The 25,488-nt window shown below is 49.4% G+C and overlaps 5 protein-coding genes and 1 non-coding gene across 8 annotated transcripts; 2 read left to right on the forward strand and 4 right to left on the reverse strand.

The window, feature by feature from the left end:
- Positions 1–1,335: 1,335 nt before the first annotated feature.
- On the reverse strand, positions 1,336–7,006 carry stx12 (syntaxin 12). Its single transcript, XM_028963888.1, has 10 exons — positions 6,886–7,006; positions 5,657–5,804; positions 5,476–5,545; positions 3,706–3,805; positions 3,475–3,612; positions 3,345–3,385; positions 3,142–3,244; positions 2,413–2,485; positions 2,251–2,333; positions 1,336–2,171 (listed from the first exon to the last, which is right to left on the reverse strand). The coding sequence occupies exons 2-10, from the start codon at positions 5,739–5,741 to the stop codon at positions 2,079–2,081; spliced, it is 786 nt and encodes a 261-aa protein (XP_028819721.1). The 5' UTR covers positions 5,742–5,804; positions 6,886–7,006; the 3' UTR covers positions 1,336–2,078.
- A 205-nt stretch (positions 7,007–7,211) lies between these two features.
- Positions 7,212–10,712, reverse strand: trnau1apa (tRNA selenocysteine 1 associated protein 1a). Of its 3 annotated transcripts, XM_028964014.1 has the most exons (9): positions 10,137–10,712; positions 9,917–10,014; positions 9,739–9,838; positions 9,598–9,647; positions 9,397–9,528; positions 9,034–9,237; positions 7,862–8,006; positions 7,719–7,770; positions 7,212–7,509 (listed from the first exon to the last, which is right to left on the reverse strand). In XM_028964014.1, the coding sequence occupies exons 1-9, from the start codon at positions 10,158–10,160 to the stop codon at positions 7,316–7,318; spliced, it is 999 nt and encodes a 332-aa protein (XP_028819847.1). In that variant the 5' UTR covers positions 10,161–10,712; the 3' UTR covers positions 7,212–7,315. The 3 variants fall into 3 exon arrangements, with proteins under 3 accessions (XP_028819847.1, XP_028819846.1, XP_028819845.1); XM_028964013.1 differs by lacking the exon at positions 9,739–9,838 and having other exon boundaries at positions 9,118–9,237; positions 9,598–9,687; XM_028964012.1 differs by lacking the exon at positions 9,739–9,838 and having other exon boundaries at positions 9,598–9,687.
- A 210-nt stretch (positions 10,713–10,922) lies between these two features.
- On the reverse strand, positions 10,923–13,570 carry sh3bgrl3 (SH3 domain binding glutamate-rich protein like 3). Its single transcript, XM_028964015.1, has 3 exons — positions 13,432–13,570; positions 12,007–12,174; positions 10,923–11,927 (listed from the first exon to the last, which is right to left on the reverse strand). Exons 1-3 carry the CDS (start codon positions 13,474–13,476, stop codon positions 11,862–11,864), a joined length of 279 nt encoding a protein of 92 aa, XP_028819848.1. The 5' UTR covers positions 13,477–13,570; the 3' UTR covers positions 10,923–11,861.
- Positions 13,571–14,584: 1,014 nt separating this feature from the next.
- Positions 14,585–17,414, reverse strand: paqr7a (progestin and adipoQ receptor family member VII, a). The gene is made up of 2 exons (XM_028964064.1): positions 17,328–17,414; positions 14,585–17,098 (listed from the first exon to the last, which is right to left on the reverse strand). Exon 2 carries the CDS (start codon positions 17,075–17,077, stop codon positions 16,013–16,015), a length of 1,065 nt encoding a protein of 354 aa, XP_028819897.1. The 5' UTR covers positions 17,078–17,098; positions 17,328–17,414; the 3' UTR covers positions 14,585–16,012.
- Positions 17,415–18,927: 1,513 nt separating this feature from the next.
- tmem222b (transmembrane protein 222b) lies at positions 18,928–25,464 on the forward strand. Its single transcript, XM_028964066.1, has 6 exons — positions 18,928–19,834; positions 20,554–20,638; positions 21,764–21,795; positions 21,868–21,964; positions 22,043–22,173; positions 23,248–25,464. The coding sequence occupies exons 1-6, from the start codon at positions 19,527–19,529 to the stop codon at positions 23,333–23,335; spliced, it is 741 nt and encodes a 246-aa protein (XP_028819899.1). The 5' UTR covers positions 18,928–19,526; the 3' UTR covers positions 23,336–25,464.
- Positions 21,282–21,353, forward strand: trnad-guc (transfer RNA aspartic acid (anticodon GUC)). Its single transcript has one exon. It is a non-coding gene; the product is annotated as a tRNA-Asp (tRNA).
- Positions 25,465–25,488: the final 24 nt, after the last annotated feature.

Genomic DNA, 25,488 nt, shown 5'->3' on the forward strand with positions numbered 1-25,488 from the left:
CACTTGAGTTGGCAACAACCAATGTAATGGAGGCAGCTTCCCGACCGTTTCTTTTTCAACTATTATCGCTTCGATCGGACACGAAAGGAGCACGGCGAAGAGAAAAAAAGGAGGCCCAGGACCTAAATGGGTACCAGATCAGGATGTGACATCATGCTGGACTCCAGGGCGACGCCCCGGGTGTTTCCCCTGCCTGCATCGTCCACACGAGAGTCAAGTAACGTGATATCCAGCCTAATTAGGCACGCCTCAACACCATTTCTACAGAGTTCAGTGGGCCTCGTATTCGTCAAAGTTCCACACACAGGGTCACCGGGATTGGTCAATTGTAATGAACCCACCAGCCATTTTTCAAGACATTTATTCAGTTTCTCTCTCCTCCAAGCCTAGTGGGTAACACGCCTATGATCCAGAAGACCCAGGTTCAATCCCCACATTGTGTCCCTGAGCAAGACACTTAACCTCGAGTGTCTTTCCATCGTTTATTGGCAGTAGATCATTGGCAACAAGCCTCTTTGACCACATTCACATATTTATCGGCAATATCTGCTCAACATCCAATCAGCGAATGGCAGCAGCCGCTAAATTAGACAGAACAAGGTGTAAGCAAGGAGATGAGCTCCAGCAAGATATAATGCACGCACACAAAACACGATTGTTTCCAGGAGAGGCTTCATTTTCACTCCAACGTCTGGCCCCATCACACCACACTGGGCTGAAAAAGTCCAACAGAACTTACTGTTCTCCAGTCACAGCAGCCATCCAAGACGTTGCTCAGATGACATTCATTAGATGATGAGGGATGATACAGCACCAAACCGCAACCACAGTATCAAGCCCAGTTGGACGTCTGAAGATCTTCAAAGCATACAGCTGTGATGAGAAGATCCTCAAACGATTGGACTCCATCCATGCAACTGGGAGAAGAGTCATAATGTTGCTCACTGACGGGAGCACTTATCTGGATTTAGTATGAAAGGACGCTCATGTCCCAGTTGTCCATTCTCTGGGACATATTTTCCTCTGCACATTTTTGTACACATAAAGCACAAATGAAACATCAGGACATTCATATTCAGACATTCCGCACCTGCGCTGAGACTGCAAGGCAAAGTGACCTCGGCTACCAAGCTCCTACAAACCCGTGCTACACTGACATCTACTGGACAAGCAGAACTGATGGCCAGGGGAACTCAAGATGACAAACAAGTTGAGTCGCCTGGGGACGTTTTTTTTATTTTTTTTTATTTGACATGATGTTGGAAAGTACCCGCAAATTCTAGCAAATACACGGCCATCAGTTTGAATGAGGGGAAAATAAAGAGAATGAGAGCATTTTCATTTTGACTGATGTATTATAATAGAAGTAATACAAATCAATAAAAATAATAAGTAGACAATCACTTTGTGTTCTGTGAGGGTGCTTTTTTTTTTTTACATGTTGTCACCTGCCGCAATTTGGCAACTACGCTAATCTAGATAGAAATATGTACACATACTCACTTATGCCATTCATGGACAATAATGAATTTCTGCTTTACAACACATTTACAGCTGTTATTACCTTATATGAAAAAGGCTTAAATGTACAACCAAAAGAAAATATATTAAGTGTTAAATACGCATTCAGTGTTGTCTCTGTATGTTGTCTCAGGTATGTCTCTGCGTTGTTTTATTACACAGCGCCCTTCATACGGCGTGTACTGACTGGTTAGGCAGAGTGTGACTGAAAGAATCCAAAGGGGGGGGAGAAAAAAAAAATTGAATTTACATTTTCATTGTGATTACATTTGCATATGAAAACCTGTTGTACACATCAACATCAGCATTAAAATTTAAATCAAATTCTTTCCATAAAGACAGTAATGTTAGTGTTAGTGCAGTAAATACATCAAGAATGAGGGTTATAATGAACCTGCTCATCTCAGCACATTCCCCAACATGCTGCATGTTCCTTCATTTCATCACAGTCCCTCGGATAAGACGTCCAGGGGATGAGAATAAATTAAACAGGAGAGGAAGACAGACGACGGGGGAAAAAAGACAAGAGACTGAAACGAATGGCCTGCAGGACGCTCTCATTGGGAGACTCGCCAGATAATGATCGCCAGGATGGAGACGACTACAGACAGGCCCAGCGCCAGGATGCACATCTTCTTCCGCGACTTTTGCTGAGGGCAGGACAAACAAATCGATTAAAAGCCTGAGCGGCGAAGCCGATAACGCGTGGAGCTTCTCCAGACAGCTTACCTGGTAGTAGGCGGCCCTCTGGAGCTGCTCCGCTCCTCGTTCCACGTGGACCTCCGCGCTCTCCACATTCGCCTCTATACTGTCTGTTTACACAAGGGACATCGCCAGAGACCGTTAAAGCTCAGAGTATCGATTTTTTAAAAGAAAAAGAGTAGCACTTACCGATCATTTCTCCCTGGTCGTGAATCATTACAGCGAGGTCTTTAAAGATCTGGTTCACGTCCATGATGTCCGACTGAAAACCAGACAGAGTGAAGAGTAATGTGATTCATTAAAGTTTCCATGACATGAAAATGTCATTTCATGTGATTTAACATTAATATGAATTCCCCTAGCCTCTCAGGTTCTGCAGTGGCTAGAAGTGGTGATATGTATAAAGAGTGCTTTGGTCGTTCTGCTTCGTCGTTGAGAGAGTAGCAGCTCAGACGGTCAAGATCTGGAATTTCTCCCCTTATGACGTCATAAGGGGAAAGGTTACCTCCCGTTTCTCACCCCTCCCATAAAAAAGGATTTCCTACCCCTCCCATAAAAAAGTACGAAGCATTCTAATTACTCTGTAAATTAGAACTCTGTTACTCTGGACGTACAAATGAGCACAAATGTGTGTTTTTAAATTCCATCATGTGAGGCTCTGAAGAACTAATGGGTTTGTTTTATTTATACCAATACGACTTCCTGTCTGTGCCAAACATTATGCAATTCACAAACCACACACATAAACAGTAGATGTCACATTCAGCCTCTCAGTATATATCAATACCGCCGCCATATTTAGACGGGGTTCCAAGCTCATTCAACCACGCTTCTCTATTGGTAAAAAATGTACACGTCAGGGGACCTTTAATAAACTCTTGATTTCAGGTTTCACAGATGTGTGTGTTAGAGACCCACCTCCAGCTGCCGGATGTTGGTCTCTCTCTCCTTGATCAGCTCCAGATCCTCCTCAGTTATGGCAGCCTCCTCAGCTTGTGTGGTTGTCTGGCCCCAGTCATCGCTGCAGGTACAAGAACTGCAATTTTACTGGCTGTTCTCCCACAAAAGACTGGAACAGTGAAATTTGAGGCAGATAAATAAGTGGCAGAAAGCTCACGTACTTGAAGGAAACAAGCTGTTCGTCACGAGTGCCGTCCTCAGCCTGTAAAATACACGACAGAAACACACTGCTATTTCCCACAATGCCTCTGGGTAAACACCTGCACGATGAACAGTCCAAATCAGGCTCACCGAGAGGCGAGATCCAGCTCTCGCCCGGGCCACAGACTCCTTCTCCTTCTCGGCCGCACGCCTCTGTACCACCTGGAAGTTGTTGAGCGCGGCGGAGAAGTCGTTCATCAGTCGCTCCTTTTGGATCTTCTGCTGTCTCTGCATGGACACGGAAACAAACGAGGAAAAAAAAAATCAACACGTGGGGAGACCAGCAAAGAGACAAAAGTCATTCTAGCATCCAGCACCCACCTGCTCAGAGGGTGACATGGGTAAAGGAAGGGAGCCCAGGTCCTTCAGGTGCTTGTTGGTCTCTTTCGCAAGCTGGTTGGTATAGTGCTGAATCTGCTGACTAGAGAAAGACATACAACCGGAGGCATGAAAGGGAATGCATGTTTGGGAATTTCATGTTATCCTTCATTCCATCCATTTAAGCAGTTATTCATTTACTGTTGTACTTTACTCCTTTTATTCGAATATATCCATCTATATTTCTTTAACCAGCATATATCCAGCTATTTAATTAATTTCCATATATAATGGTCACATTAATCATATCTGTTTCTGGTGGAACTTAGGAAGATTCCCTTGCAGACATGTGACACTGAAGCATGTTTAAGGAAGCAAAATATAAGACTTTTAAAGACCTTTTTAAGGCCATTTTTATGTAATTTAGGAGTCATCGGGGTCATCAGCTTTTTTTGGCAAACATTGTGAGAGCCATATGCACTTCTATGCATCAATGAAATGATCTCAGTAGGTCGCTTTGTGACAGGGCTGAAATGCAGTGAAGAAAAATAAATGTTTTTTGGGGGATTGAGTTCAGTTTCATGGCAAAGACGCAATTTATCTGATAACTCTGGAGTATATGCAAATTGCCATAAAAAAACGGAAGCAGCAAAATTTGTGAAAAAAATGCGTGTGTGTCATTCTCAAAACTTTTGGCCACGACTGTATGCGGCGATGGTTGACAACTAGTCAAAATAACATTTCACCTAAATACATTAAATGCATTTATTTACAACATGCAAAAAACTTTTACCAATCACCGAAAAAAAAAAGTACAAGCAGCGAATCATACGGAAAGGACAGACTGGAAATTTGTGTTTGCAAACCAATCATTTACCACACAGGCTCGACCCGACTGCAACGATGGAAATGAATTTCCTGCTCTGCCCTGCGTTCCCTGACTCCAGTCCAGAGCACGGCGGGAACAGCTAACAGCCTGAGACGAGACTGAGCGGCCGGCCTCAGTTTAGTCAGTTGGTAAACTTCGAGATACTAATATACTGTATTGTCACTTCAGTACATGTTCTCATAATATAAATCGCATCATTTTTGTGTTCGTGTAAGCACACAATCTGACATTGTGATTGTGCGGCACTACGCTTTGTGTACCCGGAAGTGTGCAGCGCGCCGTGATCAGTGGATTACTGACAGATTGTCGGAACGTACTTTTCCCTCCTCGCTCCTGATTCGGTAATGTCAGAGAAACTTTTGATATAAAGAGAACTCCCACTCCTCTCAGAACACGTCCGCCTGCGAGTGCAGAACTTAACCGTCTAGCTCCATGGGCGGTTCCGCTAATCCTGATCTCATACACAAAAACACAAAAAATATGCTAGAAACTTGCCAAATTATTCAGAGGTTACCACTAAATAAATGTATGGGGTCTGCAGCATTTTTAAGACCTTTAACTCTGGATTTAATGACTACTAGTCATTTTTAATGATATTTAAAGGCCTTTACTTTTGGACAACCTGCTGAAGGGTCGCTCGTAAATGAAACCGAACTGGTTCACAACCAGTAAAACCTTGATAAAAAAAAATTCTCCGCTGTCTCTGTACTAATACTGCCTGTATAAAAGGAACAGGCCGCCTGGTCCTCTTCAGGCAACCCTGTACCGCCGTGCTGACTCGTCTCCTCGTACAAGAATAAACGCTCTCATCTTTGGTCCAACGAGTTGACTCGACATTTCCTGTTAAGGAGAAGGATGCAGTGTGGCGGTGGGGGACAACTTACAGCTTTCCCTCCAGCTCGCTGCTGTCTTGCCTTGTGCCCAGCTGGTTCACCATGCTTTTGATCTGGGCGGCTGAGACAAGAACACACAGGACATGGCGCGCGCGTTACGGAATTTGCGTAAGATGAGTAGAAAAAGACAGTTCTAATGGGGTCGGGGTGACATTTGAATTCTGTCTCTCACTGTTCTGTGTGATCTTCTGGATGTTGGCGCTGCATGTCTGGATGAGGGAGTTGAAGTCCCGCGGCGGCGTCTGTCCGTACGACATCTCTGCGAGTTTGTGCTTCGACCTTCAGCTAAATAAAAAAAATCAAGACGGGAGGAAGGGGAGCTGGAACAGGAAGAAGGCAGGGTCGTTAAACAACAAAAAAACCCATTAAAGACTACTTTTTAGAGATTCAGAAGGTCTTTCCAGCCAAATACACAACACACTCTAAACTGCAATATGTGTATATTTGCCCACTCTGTGTAAATGTAAAATCTACATACATGAATATAATGACATATTTTATTTTTACAACTCACATTTACAGTTTTATTTTTTCTATTATAGGACTATTTATTTTGCACATTGAACTGTTATATTACACAGTGGACATAGTGTCTATGCTATTGCCTTTGGCTGCTGTTGTATTGTCCACTTGTGGTACTAATAAAGGATCATCTCCTCTCAACTCTTTAACGTACTGCAGCCTTTCATTTTATTTTACTTCAGCTCGCAGGACGAGAATAAATGAATGTGTGTTCTAATATTCGTTTTTTGAGTGTCGAATTATATTATCGCGTCAGACAACGTGGTCCAGTCCCTACCGCCCTGCGACTCGGTTTCATTCGTTCTCTAACAGTTTTGAACGGGAAACCAGTTCAGAAATCGGATGTTCTGGTGGATCATTCTCCATCCTCATTTGCAACGACGAGGCCAATCCGGACATTTGGAGGCGCGGCTCTTCCTCGCCGACTTTTCTCCGGGGGATGGAGACCGCAGCCCGGCCTGTGGACGGGGCCGCAGGTCGGACCGTGCCCCACCCTGGGGTCGCCAGGAGCAGGAAACGCTCCCTTTACAGCCCGGACGGCAGACGGACTGTTGCCGAAACGCCAAAATGGCCGAGATAAGCGCGCCGACGCACGGACCCAGCGGCGCTCCTCGCAGCCCGGGCGGCGGGACGGCGCGGCGCGTTTCACCGGCGAAATAAACTGGCGGAGGACGCCGCGAGAACCGGACAGTGGCCGTTAGCCTGTAGCATCCACAACGCAGCGGAGGCGCTGGCCTAGCGTGGCCGGCGAACAGGGCCTCGCGGTGGGCTCAGGGCGAGTCGCGCATGCTACGATACGAGAAACGTGTTATTTAAAATAAATCATCACACAGCGGCCATTTTAATGCGCCCTTCCTCGGCGACAACTAGCATTCTTACTCGTATCCAGGCAGACCCGGGTCCAGCGCGATCGCCCTCGTCCGTCCGCGGCCCCACCCACCAACCCGCCGCGCTGCTGACGTCATCACGCACTCGCTCCGCTCTCGCCCAATCCGCGGGGCAGCGCGGTCAGGTTCTCGCGAGAGGACGTGGGAAACGCGTGGAACGCTTCGGCCCGTTGGAGTCGGGGTTTGATGGCGGACCCCCCCCATCACTCAGGCACCTTGTGACCATCACGCAGCGCCAGTCATGGGGCCGGGCTCGGTAAGCCTGGAGGGAATGTTGCGCTGATAGGAGAACATGAATGACCACACAAAACACGTGTACACCAAACACTGCAAGGGTGAAGTTTATGCAAAAGAAAATATCCATACATACGCTAACAAAAAGTAAGCGGTGCTTCCCCAAAACGCACCACAGTTATTAACATTCACAGTGAGAAGCCGTTCCCGTATTCCTCCTCGCTTGGAATCGGCTCCGGGAGGCTGCAGGAAACCGTGCAGGTCACCCCGTACCAGGACTCGGGGGGCTGCCAGTAGCAGTCGATAAGGGCATCATACAGCTCCTCGCTCTGGTCCATGAACTTCCTGTTGGCCTCGGTCACGTCCAGCTGAGGGTTGGGATCTGAACGATGGACGAAACGGAAGAACAACCAGTTGAACCCCATTTTAGGGAGCAATGAAATGTCCTAGTTAATTTCTGGGCCACAATACATTTACTGACCGATTTATATAAAAAAAAAAAAAAAAGTCACACTTCATTGATCCCAAAGGGAAATTTAGGATTTATGATATGTGATTAGTCACCCTTCACTTCATGGGAAGGTGACTCACCATCCAGACCGTCTTCTTCGACAATGACAGCACCGTCACCTTCCCCACAACTCTGGTAAAAACAGAAATAGAACGTTGATCCACCCCGCAACGCTGCAGAGTTAGCTGGCAGGTCGTCCTGTAGCGCGTGGAAGGATGTGCACCTGAGTCGGGGTGTTCTGAAGGTGGGTATACTGGCTGAAGCTCCAGTCAGGGTTCACGTAGGGGTAGTAGTTTGGGTACAGCTGGCTGTAGTGGGTCATTAAATACGGCGTGCCAGCCGGGTTCTCCTGCGAGGTTTTATTGTTCCTGCCAAACATCAAAAATGTATTTACCGTCACGGAGAGTAGACTAGAGCTTTATTGTCATTTCAACCATACGCATTAAGTGCACAATGAGACAAAACTGACAGCACTGGGGACAAAATCTGGACAAAACATCTAAATAAACATAAGTAAATCAGTATATCTATGCCTAGTTGGAGTGACAAGAAATAAATATGTACACACAGCCTATAGACTGCAAGTTAAAGTTGCTTTGCTTTTATATCGTTGTGGTGCAGAATTACAGCAATTTTGAGCCAGAACCACAATGAGAGTTCCCCAGGACACGCCGTTTCGGTGTCTGCTGCTTTAAATGCTAATGAGGACAAGAGGCAGGACAAGGAGGAGAGCGGCCTATAGAAGTGAGGGGGCATTCACAGAAATGACATCAACACCATTCACCAACCACAATCTTTGGTGCAAACAGGAAGTCGGGTCGGCGTTTTATAGTTAACCCACTGGTTCTTCAGAGTCTCAAGCAACTGCAATTCTTCACACGTATGTAAGCCAGAAATCGGTTCAGGATTCGGCAGCTCAGATGGTCTGATCTGGAATGTGTCCCCTTATGACATCATTTTCCACCCTTCCCCTAAAACATTATCTCAAAACATTATCTAAAACAAAATTCGGTGGAGATAATGTTTTATGGGAAGCGTGGAAAATTCTCTGGGTAGAAAAAGCATGAGAGATGGTAGGTAACCTTTCCCCTTATGATGTCATAAGGGGACAAATTCCAGACCCGACCGTCTGAGCTGCTGATTTCTGAACAGTGAAGCAGAATGACTAAAACACTCTTTACACCTACCGGCATTTCTAGCCACTGCAAGACAGGCCGGGGAACTCGTATTAATGTTAAATAATCTCACAAAGTGACATTTTCATGTAAGGGGACGTTTATCTATAGTAGGCAGAGGTTTATGTCAACATGTATTGTGCAAATTCACTGTGCAAGTACCCTTTTGGTTAAGATGAGATATGAATATAAAGAGTTTGTGTCCGTGTGGCATATTCACCGTGTATTGTGGGTAGTGCTGAGTGGAGAAGACAAGGTGACGGGGGCGAGGTGAATTGCTAATAGTCTTTGGGGACAAACATACGTGTAGTTAAGAGCCGTGCTCAGCCTCAGCGCCTTCGTCCCCAGGCCAACAATGCCCTGGCACTCCGACAGCGCCCTCTTCTGCTCCCTTTGACTCAGGAACTGAACAAAGCCGCAACCCCTGAGAACAGACAAGGGCCTCACAATCCTGCAATCCTTAAAGCTTCTGCTAGATGATTTCATGTATTTAAAATACATGAAATGTATTGAAATAGAACACACTGGGTGTTCTGTGTTCTGATTGGCCAGCATCTCCTCTACTGCGCAGTTCTATTCTCACTTGGAGTGGCCTTTGTTGTCCAGCACCACCATTCCGCTGCGACAGGACGGGAAGAGGTGGCAGAAGAACTCATACAGCATCCCGTCGTCGACATCGGGCGAGAGGTCCCCCACGAACAGAGAGTACAGCTGACTGCACAAGACACAGGCGTCAGTCGGATGCTCCGACGCCCCGACCGCACGCCGACCGGACGGCACTCACCCCTCCACAGCTCTCCCGTGGGACGCCCGCTTCAACTTGAACCTCCTGGGCTGCACATGGCCACATTTCGAATGTTGCGGTGGTTCAGTTCTGTCCCAGTCCCAGACAAAAAAAAAAGAAAAGAATGCCAAGGTCACTTACCGGCGTGGCCCCGGGGAGGGGCTTCCCGTTGACCTTGCGGAGGCATCGTTCCACGGTGGCCTCATCCACCAGCTCCACAAAACCATAGCCAGCCACGTCGCTACAGGCCCAAACTCAAACTCATGTCCGGCTCAATACAAACCATACAAAGATGTCAGAGAAGTCTAGGCATCCTCACCCCGTGACCTTACTCCTGATCAGCCGCACACCGACCACCGACTCACCCATGGTGGCGAAAGCTCGGATGACGAACATTTCATCCATGTACGGCTGCAGCTGCACCCGAAAAAACAATCAAACACGGAGCCCCTACTTGACACTGGCTCAGAATGAGTCCCTACGCTTAAGAAAAAAAGAAAATGAGAAATACTGCTAATAGTGATTATAATGACACTCACATTGCCCATCCACAGGCTGCTCATGTTCACAGGTCCGCTCAGTGCCAGCAGAACGGTTTTATTCTAGTCACCAGGTCCTTAATTAGACGCCATCGGGCCAAGTGGCGCTCGCAGCAGCGCCGCCTGCCGGCCGGAGCGGTAACTTCTTTCTTTTTTTTTTCGGGTCGTTTGTGATGTTTGGAGGAAAGTCTTTGACATTTCATGACACCGACACCCCGACACAGCACGGCCTGAGCCAGGATCCGGTGCGGCGGCATGTGACGTCACAACGCTGTTCAATCAGTGGTCAACGGGCGGTTTATCTACCACTCGCTGCTCCCTTTCTTTATCCATCCACTTCCTGCTATTAATAGCCTTTTATCACATATATATTTTAACGTCGTGTTACTCTGTAGTAACGAAATTAGTGACGAACTAATCACAGCCCGGACACCTGCGGTGAAAACTCCAGGCCACGCCCCTGGCCCGGACAACGCCGGGTTCTGATTGGCCGCAGTCGCGGCCCACGTGACGCACGTAGCTTTATTACAGAAATAATGTAACAAAAGTTACCCAGCATTCCTGCGCCATCAAACTCGCCAACAATTATTCAGCTGTTTGTTACTTAGTTGTCCCAATTTCATTAAATCAATATTAATACTTATATTTGGCGCGTCCTTCTTAATTCTCTATTACATATTTCTTCATTTGCACCAAAAATTTTAATCGTCTTTGAATTTGAATCAAACAAACTTACACTAATGATTCAGAACACAAATGTGAATAATGAAGACACCATATAGCAGCCAGTAGAGAACTGTTTCACTTTATTCCATCCATGAATCACCTTTCACCATCTTCGTGGAAGACAACATAATTTCTCTCTTCTCCTTCGTGTCATCTCATCCCTTCTTTCAATTTGGCCAAAAAGGGCGTTGGTCCGAAAGCTTAAGTGGAAAGACAGTGGCGGCGGCGACGCCGGACACGGACAAGACACGGGCATGCAGGACCTCTGGTCTTCTCACGTTCCCATGTTCCGTGCCTCACCAATACAGACTGATCTGGGACCTCCACCATACCACACAGCGTTAACTAGACAAAGTTTCAGTGCATATTCATATTTTTACACGGCCAGATGCTTCTGCTGGTCCTGACGAAATGTGCCGTGATTTGGGGGGGTTGTGGTGTTGGCACCAAATGCAAACCGCTGTGGGGAATTTTCGGGCTGGAGAGATTTTAATTTGTAGAACATGGGAATGTGCAGGCCCATAAAACCACACACACACACACACACACACACAAGCAAAATCAGACAAGGAAGGGAAAATCATTAACGTCTGGATTATCCATCTTATTTACCGATCATCCTGACGTTTCATTGATCCGGACAAGATTAAGACAAATTAGTGATACACACACACACACACACACACACGTTGCACAAGGTCCAGGAAGTAAAGAGCAGAAAGGAGGCAGAGGAGCTCGGGCGTGTTGGATAGAAGGTAGAGAACCCAGCAGATGGACCATTCGGAACGTTCTGGAACAGTATGGGGAACGTGTGCTTTTTTCCGTTGTGGTTCGGTTGGGGATGAATATACATACATATGTAAGTTTTTTGGCATTTTTCATGGCGTGGAAGGCGGGGACCACCAGGATGGGTAGTACCGGGTGAGGGGTATTAAGGATGCAGTGGGTGGGGCTGTGGTTAGGGGTCAGGAGGAAGCGGGGCGCTACCAGTCGCGGCTCTCATGCCATCTTCAGGAACTGCTTCACCATGTCGGCCTCCACCGCCTCGGAAAACATCTCGTAGTCCTGCAGAGGAAACGGCCAAGTCAGCGTTCGCCCAAACCAAACTTGGAGTAACACGTGAAGACAAACAGATCGTTCTTACCCCGCAGTACTGATCCTCGTTGAATATTTGCGGGGGAGCCGCGGTGGGGTTCCCCGATTTGCTCCTCATCTCGTCCCGGATGGACCCGCCTGCAGAAATGTCAATCAGCTCGTACTGGATGCTCTTGCTGTCGAGGATACGCATCACCTCCGCCTGCTGGGACTTCACCTGAAACAGGGAGGAGATTCACACTGCGGGTCACATGACTGGACACACACACATTGTTGTTACTAAAGCAACCATCAAAACTTCACCATTTAAGGCATTTATCACAGCGACTTGAGTGTCTGATTGTCTCCAGGGGGACTGTCCCAGTAAATACTGATTAAGAGGTTTTGGAGAAGGGCGTCTGGTAAATGCTGTAAATGTAAACACCAGTCATTGACATTCCATATAATAAAGTGAAGTGATTGTGAAACACTGCAGCACAGCATACGGTGAGACAACGAAATGCATCCTCTGCATTTAACCATCACCCTTAGTGAGCAGTGGGCAGCCATGACAGGCGCCCGGGGAGCAGTGTGTGGCACCATGGCAATTCGGGATTCGAACTGGCAACCATCTGATTACGGGTCCGCTTCCTTACCTGCTAGGCCACCACTTAATGTTCTGTTCTGATTCAGAAGGTTGCCGGTTCGAATCCTGATCCGCCAAGGTGCCACTGAGCAAAGCACCGTCCCCACACACTGCTCCCCGGGCCCGTCATGGCTGCCCACTGCTCACCAAAGGTGATGGTTAAAAGCAGAGGACACATTTCGCTGGGTCACCGTGTGCTGTGCTGCAGTGTTTCAGAGTGACAATCACTTCACTTTCACTGAACGTCTGTGAACATCTGCGGACCAGGGCGTGGCCGTGAATCGCTTCTGGACCAGAAGAGGTTTAATCCTCCATCCCAATCCGCGGACAGCAGACAGCCCGTCCGTCTACAGTCTTTTACGAAAATTTCATTTGTACAGATGTAAGCGTAACGTGAACGGGTTTGACCTCGGATCTTTACAAATGTCGAGTTAATTATTAAGATTCCCGAGATTCAGGAAGTCTGGAGCGGGAAAAAAATCCCGCTCCGGGGCCATCGTGAATTTCGCACGAATACTCGGCACCGAACCTCCGCAGAATTCGCGTCGGTGACGTCACAGACGTCGGAACCGAACCGACACCGGTCCGGAAAATAACCGCGCCCCTCCTTCACGTCCAGGAACAAACGTCGGACCGGAACCGGAACGTCGACGCCCGCTTTCGCACCGTTGCAATGAAGGCTGCGTGTGTGTGTGTGTGTGTGTGTGTGTGTGTGTGTGTGTGTGTTATTCCCCAGCGTCGCTACATTGTTGCACTGCCTGATGAAGCAACGCGACTTCCGCTTCCTCTCGCCGTCGCCCCGCGGAAACGTCGCACGCCGTCGCACCGTGCCGCCCGGCCGCGGCTCACCTCTCTGGACGCCGTCACCGTCGTGTAGTACAGCTTGATGCCCATGGTGGCGGCTCTGCGGTCGCTTTGTGTGTCGGAGCGCAGCTCTGTGGCCTCGGATCGCCTCCGCCCCGCCGCCCGTTATCCGCGCCGCGATTTAAAGGAGCCGCGTCGTGCAATGCGACACACACACACACACACACACACACACACTCATAACATGTTATTTAAATGAACCGTATGCATTTCTATAAGGGCTGGTTGTAGCAGGTAAAACACTCTACTATAAACCAAAAGTCCACAAAGTCCCAGGTTCGAACCCCACTTGCTACCATCGTGTCCCTGAGCAAGGCACTCAACCCTGAGTGTCTCCAATGGGGGACCGTCCCTGTAACTATGGCGCGTCTGATAAATGTTGGAAATGTAAAGGTATATATCTTCACTTCTTTCTATTTCATTCATGTGGCCCGTAATTTGTTTTGGAGGACAAGGTGGAGGAACCTGAAGTCGATGAGCAAGGACCCATGAGCCTTGAGTTTTTGCCGGAGGAGGTGTATGGGTGACATTGATATGGTGAAAACAATCTGGACCGTTAAAAAGATTATATTTATAACTTTACATATATATATTATTCCACCAAACTGAAAAGGATCCTAGCATCTCCACTTGGAGACCCCCATCCTACCTTCCATGTTCTCCTGCTGGCTCGCCGCTGTGGCCTCCATGTGCAATATGTAGATAAGGCACGTGTATACGCCTCTGATAAGATGTTATGTATTGTGTGATCACGCCACAGGCTCCGCAGGGTTTCATCTCATGAACCTGGTGACCGACCTGAGACCTGCTCACCACGGCCAGAAGGGCAGTTATAGGCTTAAAGGGCTGGGTGTAGAAAATAAAAGATGAAACACAGCTTTATTTAGGTCAAAAAGACATTTATTGGTTGCTTACTTCAGGTCCACGGGTCTGGCAGAGCAGCCAGTGAACTTGAGCTTTTGGTGGGGAGGAAGAAGAAACGTTGTGGTTTCTTGGTGAGCGTGTTGAACATGTTCTTGAGGAGAGAGAGTGTGAGTGTGTGTGTGTGTGTGTATGTGTGTGCTCTCAACTCTTCTTTAAAAAAAAAAAAAAAGAAACAAAAGAAAGAAAAACATTTCCCCAGTCCTACCCCCCCTACAGAAGGCACGTTTAATTAAGCATCGCCATGGTGATCCACAGCCGAGGACCAATCAGAGCTCATGTCCAGCCCCTGGCTTGCGTCAGCGAGGGCGTTACAAAACAGAAGGAGTGGAAGGGAGAAGTTACAGCGAAAGGGAGGATGAAGGCAGGCCTGGGGCTTGTGTGCAACTCATCTGGAACATTCCGGGGGAGAAAAAAAAAATAAAAAAAAAAAAGACCTTACGCAATAAAATACCTGAACGCGGCCGTCACCGAATTAAAAAAAAGTAGAATTAAGTAGAATTCGAATGCCGCTGAGCCACTGCTCCTTCCCAACTGGAGAGATTGCAGCCGAATGACTTTCATTTAAAGAAAATGACAGTTGACAGATACGTTCATACAATAAGCAAGGCACCGGTTTCCTCGTTATTTTGCGTCACTCAGTCAAGTGCAGCCATTTGTGATTGAAATTAAAATGAAGGCAACAACGATATCATTTGCAGGTACAATAGAGGAAATTAGACATCATAAGAATCAGCTAATACAATCAATCAGAACGTTTTACATTAAGTGCCATTAAGTTGAACCGAAATTTTATGCAAAAGCCTGTGAGAGCTGGAATTAGATTGGCTTTGAGAACATCTAAAGTCCATTTGTATAGTTCTACCTAGTGCACGCATACCGGTAAAGTATATTTCCTCTGATTAACATCTGGACAAACAAGTAAATCCATTAGCACAAGTGTGCAGTAATTTTGCTATTGGATTATATCTGGCTTGGCATGATTAAATGCAGATCTGCCTCATCCTCCTAACTGTACCTAATGAGGGGCGAGACTCCTCCATTTTGACGGGTGTCGGATATTTTAATTACCAAAAAGACAAAATTCAGCTCCTTTATCGAAAAACATGGTGTATACTCAAGTCTTCAGAAAGGTCTTTAAAAAAATATGCATTTGTAAGAATTAACAGTGCTTTTGAACTTAATTCGGCTGAGAAAAGTGAAGGAAAATCATGTGTTTTGTCACAGCAGGGCTTAAGAAATTGAACGTAAATTTGGGAAACGTACCAGGTATACCAGGAAAAAACACAGACTGCAGCCAATGTAGCTCTAGCGCCCTCGCTGGCTGGCTGCAATCTTTTGTTGTATATTTTACACTCCTAACAACAGAAAATGACTTTTTTTAAAAATTAAGGCTATTCCAATTTGAAATCTTTAAAAGACAGAGAGCACAGTAATGTGTTATTTTAACACTGGCCGTCATACAGTGGTTTCACCAGTCTAAAATGAAATGTACGTACTTATTTTTTGCAATTACAAAAATGCTGCATTTTTATAATCCAAACCAGTGGAACCATATTAGTGCATTTACTGCATTTCTAAATCGCTGCTCAACAATGTGGTTGGAAGTCAGGGCCGAGGGTCACATTTTGCCGCCCGCTCTGCTTCACTTGGACTTGTCTCTGTTGTTGAGCAACTGCCTGACTTTCCTTATCATGGCGACGGCGATCCCGGCGCAGGCGAGCAGCGTGAAGGCGTACGTCCCGGCGAACAGCTCCGCGGCGCCGTCGGTGTGGAGGCGGGTGTACAGCGCCCGCCGGCCCACGTAGTCCAGGTAGGAGGCCTGGATCTGGCAGAGGGTGCAGAGGACCAGAAGGACGTGGAAGATCTGGTGGCCCTGGCCCAGGAAGTCGAAGTGGCCCGGGAACCAGCGCTCGGGCAGCGGGTGGGTGAAGAAGAAGGCGCTGCAGAGGAAGAAGCCCACCTGGCCACAGTGAAAGGCCAGGGCGGGGTCGTCACTCAGGGCATTTCCTTTGACCAGCAGCCAGCTGAAGAGCCGGTGGAAGACCGGACTGGTGTCCCAGGCGTAGGCCATGGCCGAGGGCATGACCTGGCCCACCTTGCGCACCCACGTCGGCAGGGTGTGGTTCTGGTATTTCCCGTAGCAGCAGCCCAGGCAGGACAGGCAGCAGAGCAGCACCGCTACGGGCATGAAGACGGTGCGGACGTGGGTGTGCCAGTCCTCCTCCACCGCGTAGTAAAAGTGCACCGCCGCGCTGCCGTACTGGTACTGGGCCACCCCTACGTAGTCCAGGAAAAAGAAGGCGTAGTGGCAGAGCTCGGACTTGCTGCCCAGTAGGTGGGCCGTGGCGCTGAAGGTCATGTAGGCCCAAGAGGACAGCAGGAGCACGAGGAGGGGCCAGGCGTGCGGGTCCCCGGCGAAGTCCACGGTCTCCGAAAGCCGGCCGAGCTTCTCGAGGACCAGCAGCGCGCCCACCAGGTGGCTCCACACGTTGACCGTCTCGTTGTGGCGCTGGAACATTGACAGGAAGTAGTAGCGCCAGCCCTGGTGGAGGGGCCGGTAGCCGGTGTGGACGTGCGTCTCGCGGAAGTAGACGGGCACTTCGCTGTCCAGCACCGTGCCCGGCATGGACGGCGTGGCCTCCGTCAGAATCCGAGGCACCTGCCTCACCTGCTGCAGGTTAATGAACAGGCGGCCGATGGTTGCCATGACTACCTGTTCCTGAGGTAGCTACAGGAAGTAATGAAATATGCGTCAGTCCAGCATCACGCCTCGTAACACCTGATTCTGCAACATTAGTAGAATTCACGTCCGGGTTCTAAATTGATGGAACATATCTACACGTGAAATAGTTAGAGCAACTTAAACTACAAACTTCAAAATTTTACTTTTTTTTTGTGCAGTGTTGCTTTGAAAACTAACAGCCGTTTGGGGGCTGCTGATGGGCAGGTGAGTCTACCTGAGCGTCCTGTCTTCAGAGTCGAGGCCAGATCTGAAGGACCACGGCCAGGAGCTGCTCCCACCGGGCCGCGCCGATCTGTGGACCCTCGTCTGACTGGCGCGCTCAGCGAACCAGCTGCCGGCCACGCCCCCTCGCTCCAGACTGACGGCGGCCGCAGCCAATGAGCGCGGTTGGGAGGGCCGCTGGCGGGGTAGCCAGGTCACAGGTCTTTTTAGGTATCGTTTTTTTACTCCTTTTTGAAACGCTTAGCTTTTGTAGCGATGCTGAGGAACGTCGACAGCCGCGACTTACGGGCTTTTCGTGCACCGCTTCAAACCGCATTCTGCGAAACAAACGCACGAACGAGGTTTTCACGTAAAAAAAAAAAAGGTTCCCGTCTCAACCTGGCAACACTGGTCACCGAGTGCGAACTGCCGCTTAACCTCACAGACCACCCAGCCCTGCAGCGCGAACAACTCATTCCGTTCAAATAACTACAAAAACAACACCTGGAATCGAACAGCTTCTCGTTTCTTATTCCTGCGCCATTAACTGCCAGGGCGAGTTGGGCCAATTAACCGACAACGTTTTTCGCGACGTTGTTCGGTTGATCCGATCGTGATCGATCGCAGACTTTTTGATGAATAACCTACTGGCCGCCAGGTGGCGCTGTTACTACACTAGTGACCGCTTATTGGAAACTACTGTAAATCGTAGGCCTTCCTTTTTTAATTGACACGGAGCGACGACTGTGACGTCCAGGCCGCTAAAGGTCACGCGTGGCCCCCACGGACGTCCCCGTCCCGAGGCGGCCACCTGCGCCAGGTGGAACGCTCCTCGTAACTGCGGCGTGTAAACGGTCCCCGGTGGGCCGGGCGGGTGCCGTGGGGCTCTGGCTGGCGAGCTGACGCTTGTTTGCGCTGCTATTTCAGGCCCGTGGCGGCGTCTCCGGGGACGAGCGTGGGCCGCGCCGGCGAGCTCATAAAATGTGACACAGTGAGTCACGTAATCGTCCCCTTCTCCTTCGCTTTAAAAAGGTTACCGACGTCGGCGGGCCCGGTGCGGGCAGGCAGATAATCGATGTTCCGACGGGAATAAAGAGCAGTGTGTGTTCGGGGGTGGGGGGGGGTCACCTCCTCCATTCTTCCTCCCCCCCGATCACCTGCTCTTTAATTCCAGAGCAGCTCGGTTGTTCCACGCGGGACGGTTGCCGGTCGCTCCGCCGCCGGCCTAATTGGGCTGGAAGTTCTGGCACTTTTCCCCGCAGAATTCCCCCGACTCGCCGCATCCGCGCCTCCGTTTGTCAACGTCGCGCCGCCTTCTGCTGAGTCGTTTGTTTGTGCCGCCGGCGCCATAAATCACCCGTCACTTCCAGCGGGGACGGGGGACCGAGATGAGGGACCGGGGATGGGGGTCCGGGCCGGAGGGTCCAAAACGCACATATTCTGATGCGGAACAGGGCGGCCTCGCTTGTAGTTAATCTACATTTTACTGCGGCGCACTAATGCTTTACGAAAAAGTTACAAAAATCGTATCTCTGCCGACATAAAGCACTGTTTTAATAAAACGGAACAAAACAATTGACGCTGGTCAAATATTGATTTGCCTAAAGCGTTTATTGCAGAATTTCCTTCTTTTCATGACACAATGATGCTCTGAGCGGCAATACAACACTGTTCTCCATCTGTAGACCATTCACTAGCTAACAGAGTTGGGGGAGACCGACACCCGCATATCTTTAAAGCGAAGCGATTTTTCACTGTGAAGCACCACGTAATGTGTCCTCTGCATTTACGTTCACAGCATTTACCAGACGCCCTTATACAGAGCAACTTACAATCAGTAGTTAAGGGGACAGTCCCCCCTTGGAGACACTCAGGGTTAAGTGGTAGTAAGGGGGATTTGAACCTGGGTCTTCTGGTTCATAGGCGAGCGTGTTACGCTCTAGGCTACTGCCACCCTAAAAACTGAAAACCATCACCATTGGCGATCAGTGTCTCTAGTTGGAGCAATGGGGACGTGGGGACATTATAACCACTTTTACTTTTTAACAGGTTACTGTTGGGGAGACGAATAACGCAAATACATCAGCAGTCTCAGGGACACTGGGTCCCCACTAGGCCAGAAGTTCAGCTACACCCAGCAGATTTCATAAAAAATAAAAAATTTAAAAAAGTTATTAAAATGTGTTCCTAACTCTACCAGGGCTGCGATCGAATGAATTCGGCACAGAAATACGAGCGTAAACGAGTTTTTATTTATTTTTATTTGTTTATGAAAATGTCCCACATTCTCACATTTGGCCTCTCGCTCTGGCTCCTCCCCTCCTCCGCGGGGATCCCGGAAGCGGAGCGCACGCGGCTCCCGTCCCGTCTGTCCCGTCCCGTCCTGGCGCAGCCGGCGATGGCGGACGTGGCGGAGCCCGACGCCGGCAGCCGGAACTACCAGATCGCGCTGGAGAGGATCGACCCGGGCACCAGCCGGTACCCCTACTGCATCGTCTGGACCCCCATACCCGTCCTGACGTGAGTTCCGCAGAAAGCGCGTCGGAAGCGGGCTCTCCGCTTCCTCGGTTTATGCCGGAAGTAAGACAGGAAAGCCGGTACCAGCAGCGACCTCGACTTCATTTTTTTTTTACGTTTTGGCGTATTCATTTTCCCATGTAAACATATAAAAAAGATGCGTCGTTTTTATAATTTTTTTTTCAACAACACAGTGCAAATTAGTGGATAATTAAATTAATAAGTGTAACACTTCTAGGCAATCGACCTCTGATGATTATTATTTAGTTTAATTTTTTTTTTTTAATTCTCAGGTTAATATGCAGATGTACTAATCCTGTATTTCTGTGACGCGCATCTGTTAATCTCCAGCTCCACGCAGATGTGTCCTGCTCCAGATGTGGCATCATATCTACACACGTGGCCCTGAGCAGCGTATTCGGGTCAGAAGTCCTCAGACATTTGTAGTACCAGCCTCTGTCCTACTCCACTTTTCGTTTTTAACCATTTCCCTAAAATTACGCTCAGGACTTCATCACTCGCACAACCGCTGGTGCGGTTACTTCACAAAGAATATGGACGAAACCGGACGCTGGAAAATGTCCCATGTCCTCTTTCACACTCTTGGCTGTGTTGAGAAGTTGACTCGTGTTGATGAAGCTGTTCATGATGATGATGATGACATTTTTTATTAGTTCATGAATAAATAACACATTATACGTCTCTTCCTGTGTTTCTCGCAGTTGGCTTCTGCCCTTCATCGGCCACATGGGAATCTGCACCTCCGCCGGCGTGATCCGGGACTTCGCCGGGCCGTACTTCGTCTCGGTGAGGCGCGCGGCTGATCTGTGTGGTGTAGCCCGTTGTAGAACCGCAGGGGCCAGAGCAGCGGCTCCAGCATCAGCACCTCCCAGATCATTAAAAAAAGAACCTCCAGTCCCTGCATGGTGTGAACACTGTGGGCCTTTGCTATCGATTGATAATGAATAGACTTCATCCGGCCCTGGATGAAGAGCCGGGCGGAGCGGGACCTCCCTGTTCTATTTAAAGTCCGGTCGGAGGTGCGGGACGCCCAGATGCTCGTGACATTTACAATCTCGGCTCCTCGTCTGAAGGAGCAGGAGGCGGGTTGCCGAGTTCTGTTACAGGAACGTTCCGGGACGTTCCTAACCCCCCAGGATCGATGAGCTGCTCAATATTATTTTTCCGGCGGCACGGAGCTTCCCAGTGCGCGCTGGTTCCTGGAGGCTGCTGGTGAAAGTGGATCCTCCCTCAGAGGGCGCAGGGCGTTTGACCCGCCGCCATCAGCAGCTCGGGTTTACTTGGTGGTAGTAGCCTAGTGGGTTAGACACTCGCCTATGAACCCGAAGACCCAGGTTCAAATCCCACTTACTACCATTGTGTCCCTGAGCAAGACACGTAACCCTGAGTGTCTCCAGGGGGGGACTGTCCCTGTAACTACTGGGGCAGCTCCTCGTTAGTATAGTGGTGAGTATCCCCGCCTGTCACGCGGGAGACCGGGGTTCGATTCCCCGACGGGGAGGCGATGCTCTAGGGGCAGTGGTGGCCTAGCGGTTAAGGAAGTGGCCCCGTAATCAGAAGGTTGCCGGTTCGAATCCCGATCCGCCAAGGTGCCACTGAGGTGCCACTGAGCAAAGCACCGTCCCCACACACTGCTCCCCGGGCGCCGGTCATGGCTGCCCACTGCTCACTCAGGGTGATGGGTTAAATGCAGAGGACAAATTTCACTGTGTGCACCGTGTGCTGTGCTGCTGTGTATCACATGTGACAATCACTTCACTTTTTTTTACTTTTTACTGACTGTAAGTCGCTCTGGATAAGGGCGTCTGGTAAATGCTGTAAATGTAAATGTGATGGAACCCGGCTTGTATAGTTACGGTAAGAGACGTGCGTCTCTAATAACACGTTTTTTTTTTTTTTTTTTTGTTCCAGGAAGACAACATGGCGTTCGGGAGGCCGACGAAGTGAGTGAATCCACCTCATTCTGAAGTGAGCGGTGTTCTCCAGCATGGTGACCGCGGCGCTTTTCTCCGCAGGTACTGGATGCTGGACGTCAGTAAAGTCTACGCCAGCGGCTCCGACGCCTGGGACTGCGCCGTGCACGACGCCTCGGAGGAGTACAAGCGCAGAATGGTACCGGTCGGTGTTGCGCAACGGGCCGCGCGGAGTCGTATTTTTCCTTCTAAAGGCCTTGCCGGTTCTTGCCCTCAGCACAACCTCTGCTGCGACAACTGCCACTCTCACGTCGCCATGGCGCTGAACCTCATGCGCTACAACAACAGCACCTCGTGGAACATGGTCAACCTCTGCCTGCTGTCGCTCATTCACGGGAAGCACGTCAGGTGAGGCGAGGCGGCGTCCGCAGGCCGGTCCCGGCGTCTCCGCTGCGCGCCGTCGCCTTTAAATAGAACTCCAGGGCAGCTCCACAAATCAATACTGAGAGGTCTGAACGAGCGGAAGTGGCGAATGAAAAGATCCGGTGGAGGCACTAAAGTACGAAGGTCCGTCAACGGGGATGCTGTAAGGCGTGGTCGCCGGGGTGTAGTCGCTGATCTGAGATCAGCGTGGGCCATACAGGGTCACTGGGAGCTGCTTGGTGTTTAGTGACGTCAGGCTGACAGGGTGGTAGTAGCCTAGTGGGTAACACACTCGCCTATGGACCAGAAGACCCAGGTTCAAACCCTTCTTACTACCATTGTGTCCCTGAGCAAGACACTTAACCCTGAGTGTCTCCAGGGGGGGACTGTCCCTCTAACTACTGATTGTAAGATGCTCTGGATAAGGGCGTCTGGTAAATGCTGTAAATGTATGTAAATGGTTTGCAATCGTGAACCAAACGGTGAGTTTTTTTATGGACGACAAATCGTTTCCTTTTTACAGCGAATGAAAAACCTTCTATATTCTAAATTCTAAAAAGTGATCATGTAAATCAATTCTAGTCAAAGTCAAAGTCAGCTTTATTGTCAATTCTGCCACATGTACAGCACATGCAGAGAATTGAAATTGCGTTACTCTCAGACCCATGGTGCTTACAAGTAACATTTAAATACAAAGTTGTAAATACAATTTTAAAAACACAATATACAAATAAGGGCACATGGTGGAGAGTGCAAACCATGTAAACAATGTGAACAATGTAGTGCAACAGAGCTTGTAAGTGTAAAAGTGACAAAGTGAGGTAGTTGGCAGACCAATGCTGCACAGAGTGACTGGTGCGCGGTCAGTTTGTGTGTGTGTGTGTGTGTGTGTGTTAGAGTTCAGAGAGTTTGTGGAGCGGAAGAGGGGAGTGAGGGGAGTGGGGGCAGAGCCGGGAGAGAGTTGAGCTTCCTGACCTGAGCTTCTTGTTGTGATCAGATATTAGTTGTTATTTATCTGCACCGTGGGTCTAGTTGATGGTTCCCGACTTCTCCTTCCAGCTGTTTTGCATTCCTGAAGACCTGGCTGCCGTTCCTCATCCTCTCCACCGTCGTCCTGACCGTGGCGCTCACCCTCAACCTCCGGTGACCTGAGGGACGCTGCATCCGAGGGAGCGGGGACAGGAGGAGGTCCCTGGTCTGACTTGGACGGCTGCTGGTCACCTCATATCCAACGATGGACCCCGAGTCAGAGATCCCACCGCGCAGGCCGCGGGCTCGCTGTCCCCGGCGTGACCCCCGGTCTGGTGGGGTGTCGCTGGCGTTCTTTTCTGTTTCTTTCGCTAACATTTATTGTGTACAACTAGGGCTTCTGATTCATTTCTAACCTGGCTTTCGGTTTGCCGTGCTTTCTGAAGTTTGACTTGGTTTGATCTACTTTTTCATCCTGGTGCTTCTCGAACTTCCAGTAAACGTTGCACCGGACTGCGGGCTGAAGAGGTTTAATCCACACTTGTTGCCCGAGAGCAAGTCCTCAGCTTTGTTGGATTTAGTGCATTGATTCCAGTCTGTGGGGGCCGAGGAGGGGATGGAACGCCACCCCGAATCCAGTCATTTTGTTGCCTTCTTTATCCACTGATCTATGAAAGTAATGAATTCAGTCGTCCGCTCGTCCCTCGACGCTGAATGTGTCCGCACGGTTCCGGGATTAGGAGAAGAAAGATCTAAAGGTCTGGCCGAACCGCCAGTTGAACCGGCTGTAATCCGTTGCCATGGCGACGCTGGCAGGACCAGACCCCCCCATCTTTGTTTTGTTCGTCCCACCCCCTCTGAAGCAGCGTGGTCCGGTGGGGCTTCCCTCCAAATATCAGCGTCTCCCCTGCCTGCGTTCGCCACCCCTGATCAGATTAGCGCCACGCTGCGAAGTGGAAATGCGCCCCGGGGTGCTGATCACGTGCTCTTCTCTCTTTCTCTCTCGTGTAATTTGCAAAAAAAAAAAAAAATTGCCTTTATAGCATCGTCGAGTGGATTGCGTTCACGGGTGGGCGTGTGCGGAACGTGTATTATTAATGCCTTCTACACCACGCACTTTACCGACAACAAGCGCAATAAAGCCGATAGTTGCCTGATTGCATCCATGAGAGCGTGTGTGCAGGTACCTCCGATACCCCGACTCCGTTAGGTGAAACACTGCAGCACAGCACACGGTGACACAACGAAACGTGTCCTCTGCACTTTAACCATCACCGTTGGTGAGCAGTGGGCAGCCAGGACAGGCGCCCGGGGAGCAGTGTGTGGGGACGGTGCTTTGCTCGGTGGCACCTTGGCGGATCGGGATTCGAACCGGCAACCTTCTGATTACGGGATCGCTAGGCCACCACTGACCCTTATACCACAACTCCATTTATACTCCTCTGCAATACACGTCGTGTGGAATATTCCCGTCCGGGTATAAGCGTCTCACTCCGGACGTGTCACGTGGTCAGGTCGGACCGGGACCCCGCCAGCGACGACGAATGAATGTATGCAAGTGGCGTGGAACCGATTTTTCCATCATTTACATGCAGTTTCCAGAACCCGTGTTTCATCTAGACTCCATTTTCCGCGATAAATAAAAGGCGGAGCGCCGCCCTGCCGGTTCCCGCTGCTCATCTGGCGTGGACCGCGGGGCCTGACGCAAGGCCACTCCAAATTGACGTCCCATTGTCCTCCCACAGGGCCCCCGGGGGCCGTTTCGGGGGGGGGGGATGGGCGGCCAAAAACAAAAAGGATTGTTTCCGCCGCCGGCACTTCAGAGGAGGCCGCCGACTACGCGACACCATTGTCCCCGGCGAGGTCTTCCAGGGGGTCTCTCTCTGTTCTCCACCTGGAATTAACATCCACCTACGGCCACGTCCCGCTAGATTTAAACAGCGTGGAAAAAAGGTCAGATGGCTATAAACCCCCGCATAAAACCATCGACTTCATTAAAAAAGTGAAAAGTTTGTCTCGTGTCGATTATTGCAGATGGGATCCGACATCTCTCAATAACCGATTGGAGTGTTGTATTCACGGTGCAGAAATGTCTGACTTTTGAAGAAAAAAATTAAGTCTTCTTTTATGCCATCGAAGCTGTACTGGGGCAGTGGGTTGAACTTTTGTGAATTAAAACAGGTCGATTGGATTTGTTTCTTAACCCCAAGTGTCCCTTATGATGACCGCAGCATATCATGAAATATGCATAACATGTACGGGTTTCGTTTATTGGTTCCCGCAAATGAAATAAAGACATGAAAAGTATTTAAATGGAGTGTATTTTACAGT

The sequence above is a fragment of the Denticeps clupeoides genome, chromosome 20, assembly GCF_900700375.1.
Source record: "Denticeps clupeoides chromosome 20, fDenClu1.1, whole genome shotgun sequence".
In the NCBI taxonomy this organism is placed as follows: domain Eukaryota; kingdom Metazoa; phylum Chordata; class Actinopteri; order Clupeiformes; family Denticipitidae; genus Denticeps; species Denticeps clupeoides.

Excerpts from the sequence above, each read along its gene's own strand:
- stx12 (XM_028963888.1), bottom strand. The coding sequence starts at position 5,741 with ATGTCGTACGGACAGACGCCGCCGCGGGACTTCAACTCCCTCATCCAG. Across the intron at positions 3,806-5,475 it reads AGCGAGCTGGAGGGAAAGCT|TCAGCAGATTCAGCACTATA; the intron begins GTAAGTTGTCCC and ends GTCTTTCTCTAG. Across the intron at positions 3,245-3,344 it reads GAACAGCTTGTTTCCTTCAA|CGATGACTGGGGCCAGACAA; the intron begins GTACGTGAGCTT and ends TTGTACCTGCAG.
- trnau1apa (XM_028964014.1), bottom strand. The coding sequence starts at position 10,160 with ATGAGCAGCCTGTGGATGGGCAAT. Across the intron at positions 9,839-9,916 it reads ATCAGGAGTAAGGTCACGGG|CGACGTGGCTGGCTATGGTT; the intron begins GTGAGGATGCCT and ends TTGGGCCTGTAG. Across the intron at positions 7,510-7,718 it reads CGAAGAAGACGGTCTGGATG|ATCCCAACCCTCAGCTGGAC; the intron begins GTGAGTCACCTT and ends TCCATCGTTCAG.
- sh3bgrl3 (XM_028964015.1), bottom strand. The coding sequence starts at position 13,476 with ATGGGCATCAAGCTGTACTACACGACGGTGACGGCGTCCAGAGAG. Across the intron at positions 12,175-13,431 it reads CGGTGACGGCGTCCAGAGAG|GTGAAGTCCCAGCAGGCGGA; the intron begins GTGAGCCGCGGC and ends TCCCTGTTTCAG. Across the intron at positions 11,928-12,006 it reads ACGAGGATCAGTACTGCGGG|GACTACGAGATGTTTTCCGA; the intron begins GTAAGAACGATC and ends TTTCCTCTGCAG.
- paqr7a (XM_028964064.1), bottom strand. The coding sequence starts at position 17,077 with ATGGCAACCATCGGCCGCCTGTTCATTAACCTGCAGCAGGTGAGGCAG.
- tmem222b (XM_028964066.1), top strand. The coding sequence starts at position 19,527 with ATGAATTCGGCACAGAAATACGAGCGTAAACGAGTTTTTATTTATTTT. Across the intron at positions 19,835-20,553 it reads ACCCCCATACCCGTCCTGAC|TTGGCTTCTGCCCTTCATCG; the intron begins GTGAGTTCCGCA and ends TGTTTCTCGCAG. Across the intron at positions 21,796-21,867 it reads GCGTTCGGGAGGCCGACGAA|GTACTGGATGCTGGACGTCA; the intron begins GTGAGTGAATCC and ends TTTTCTCCGCAG.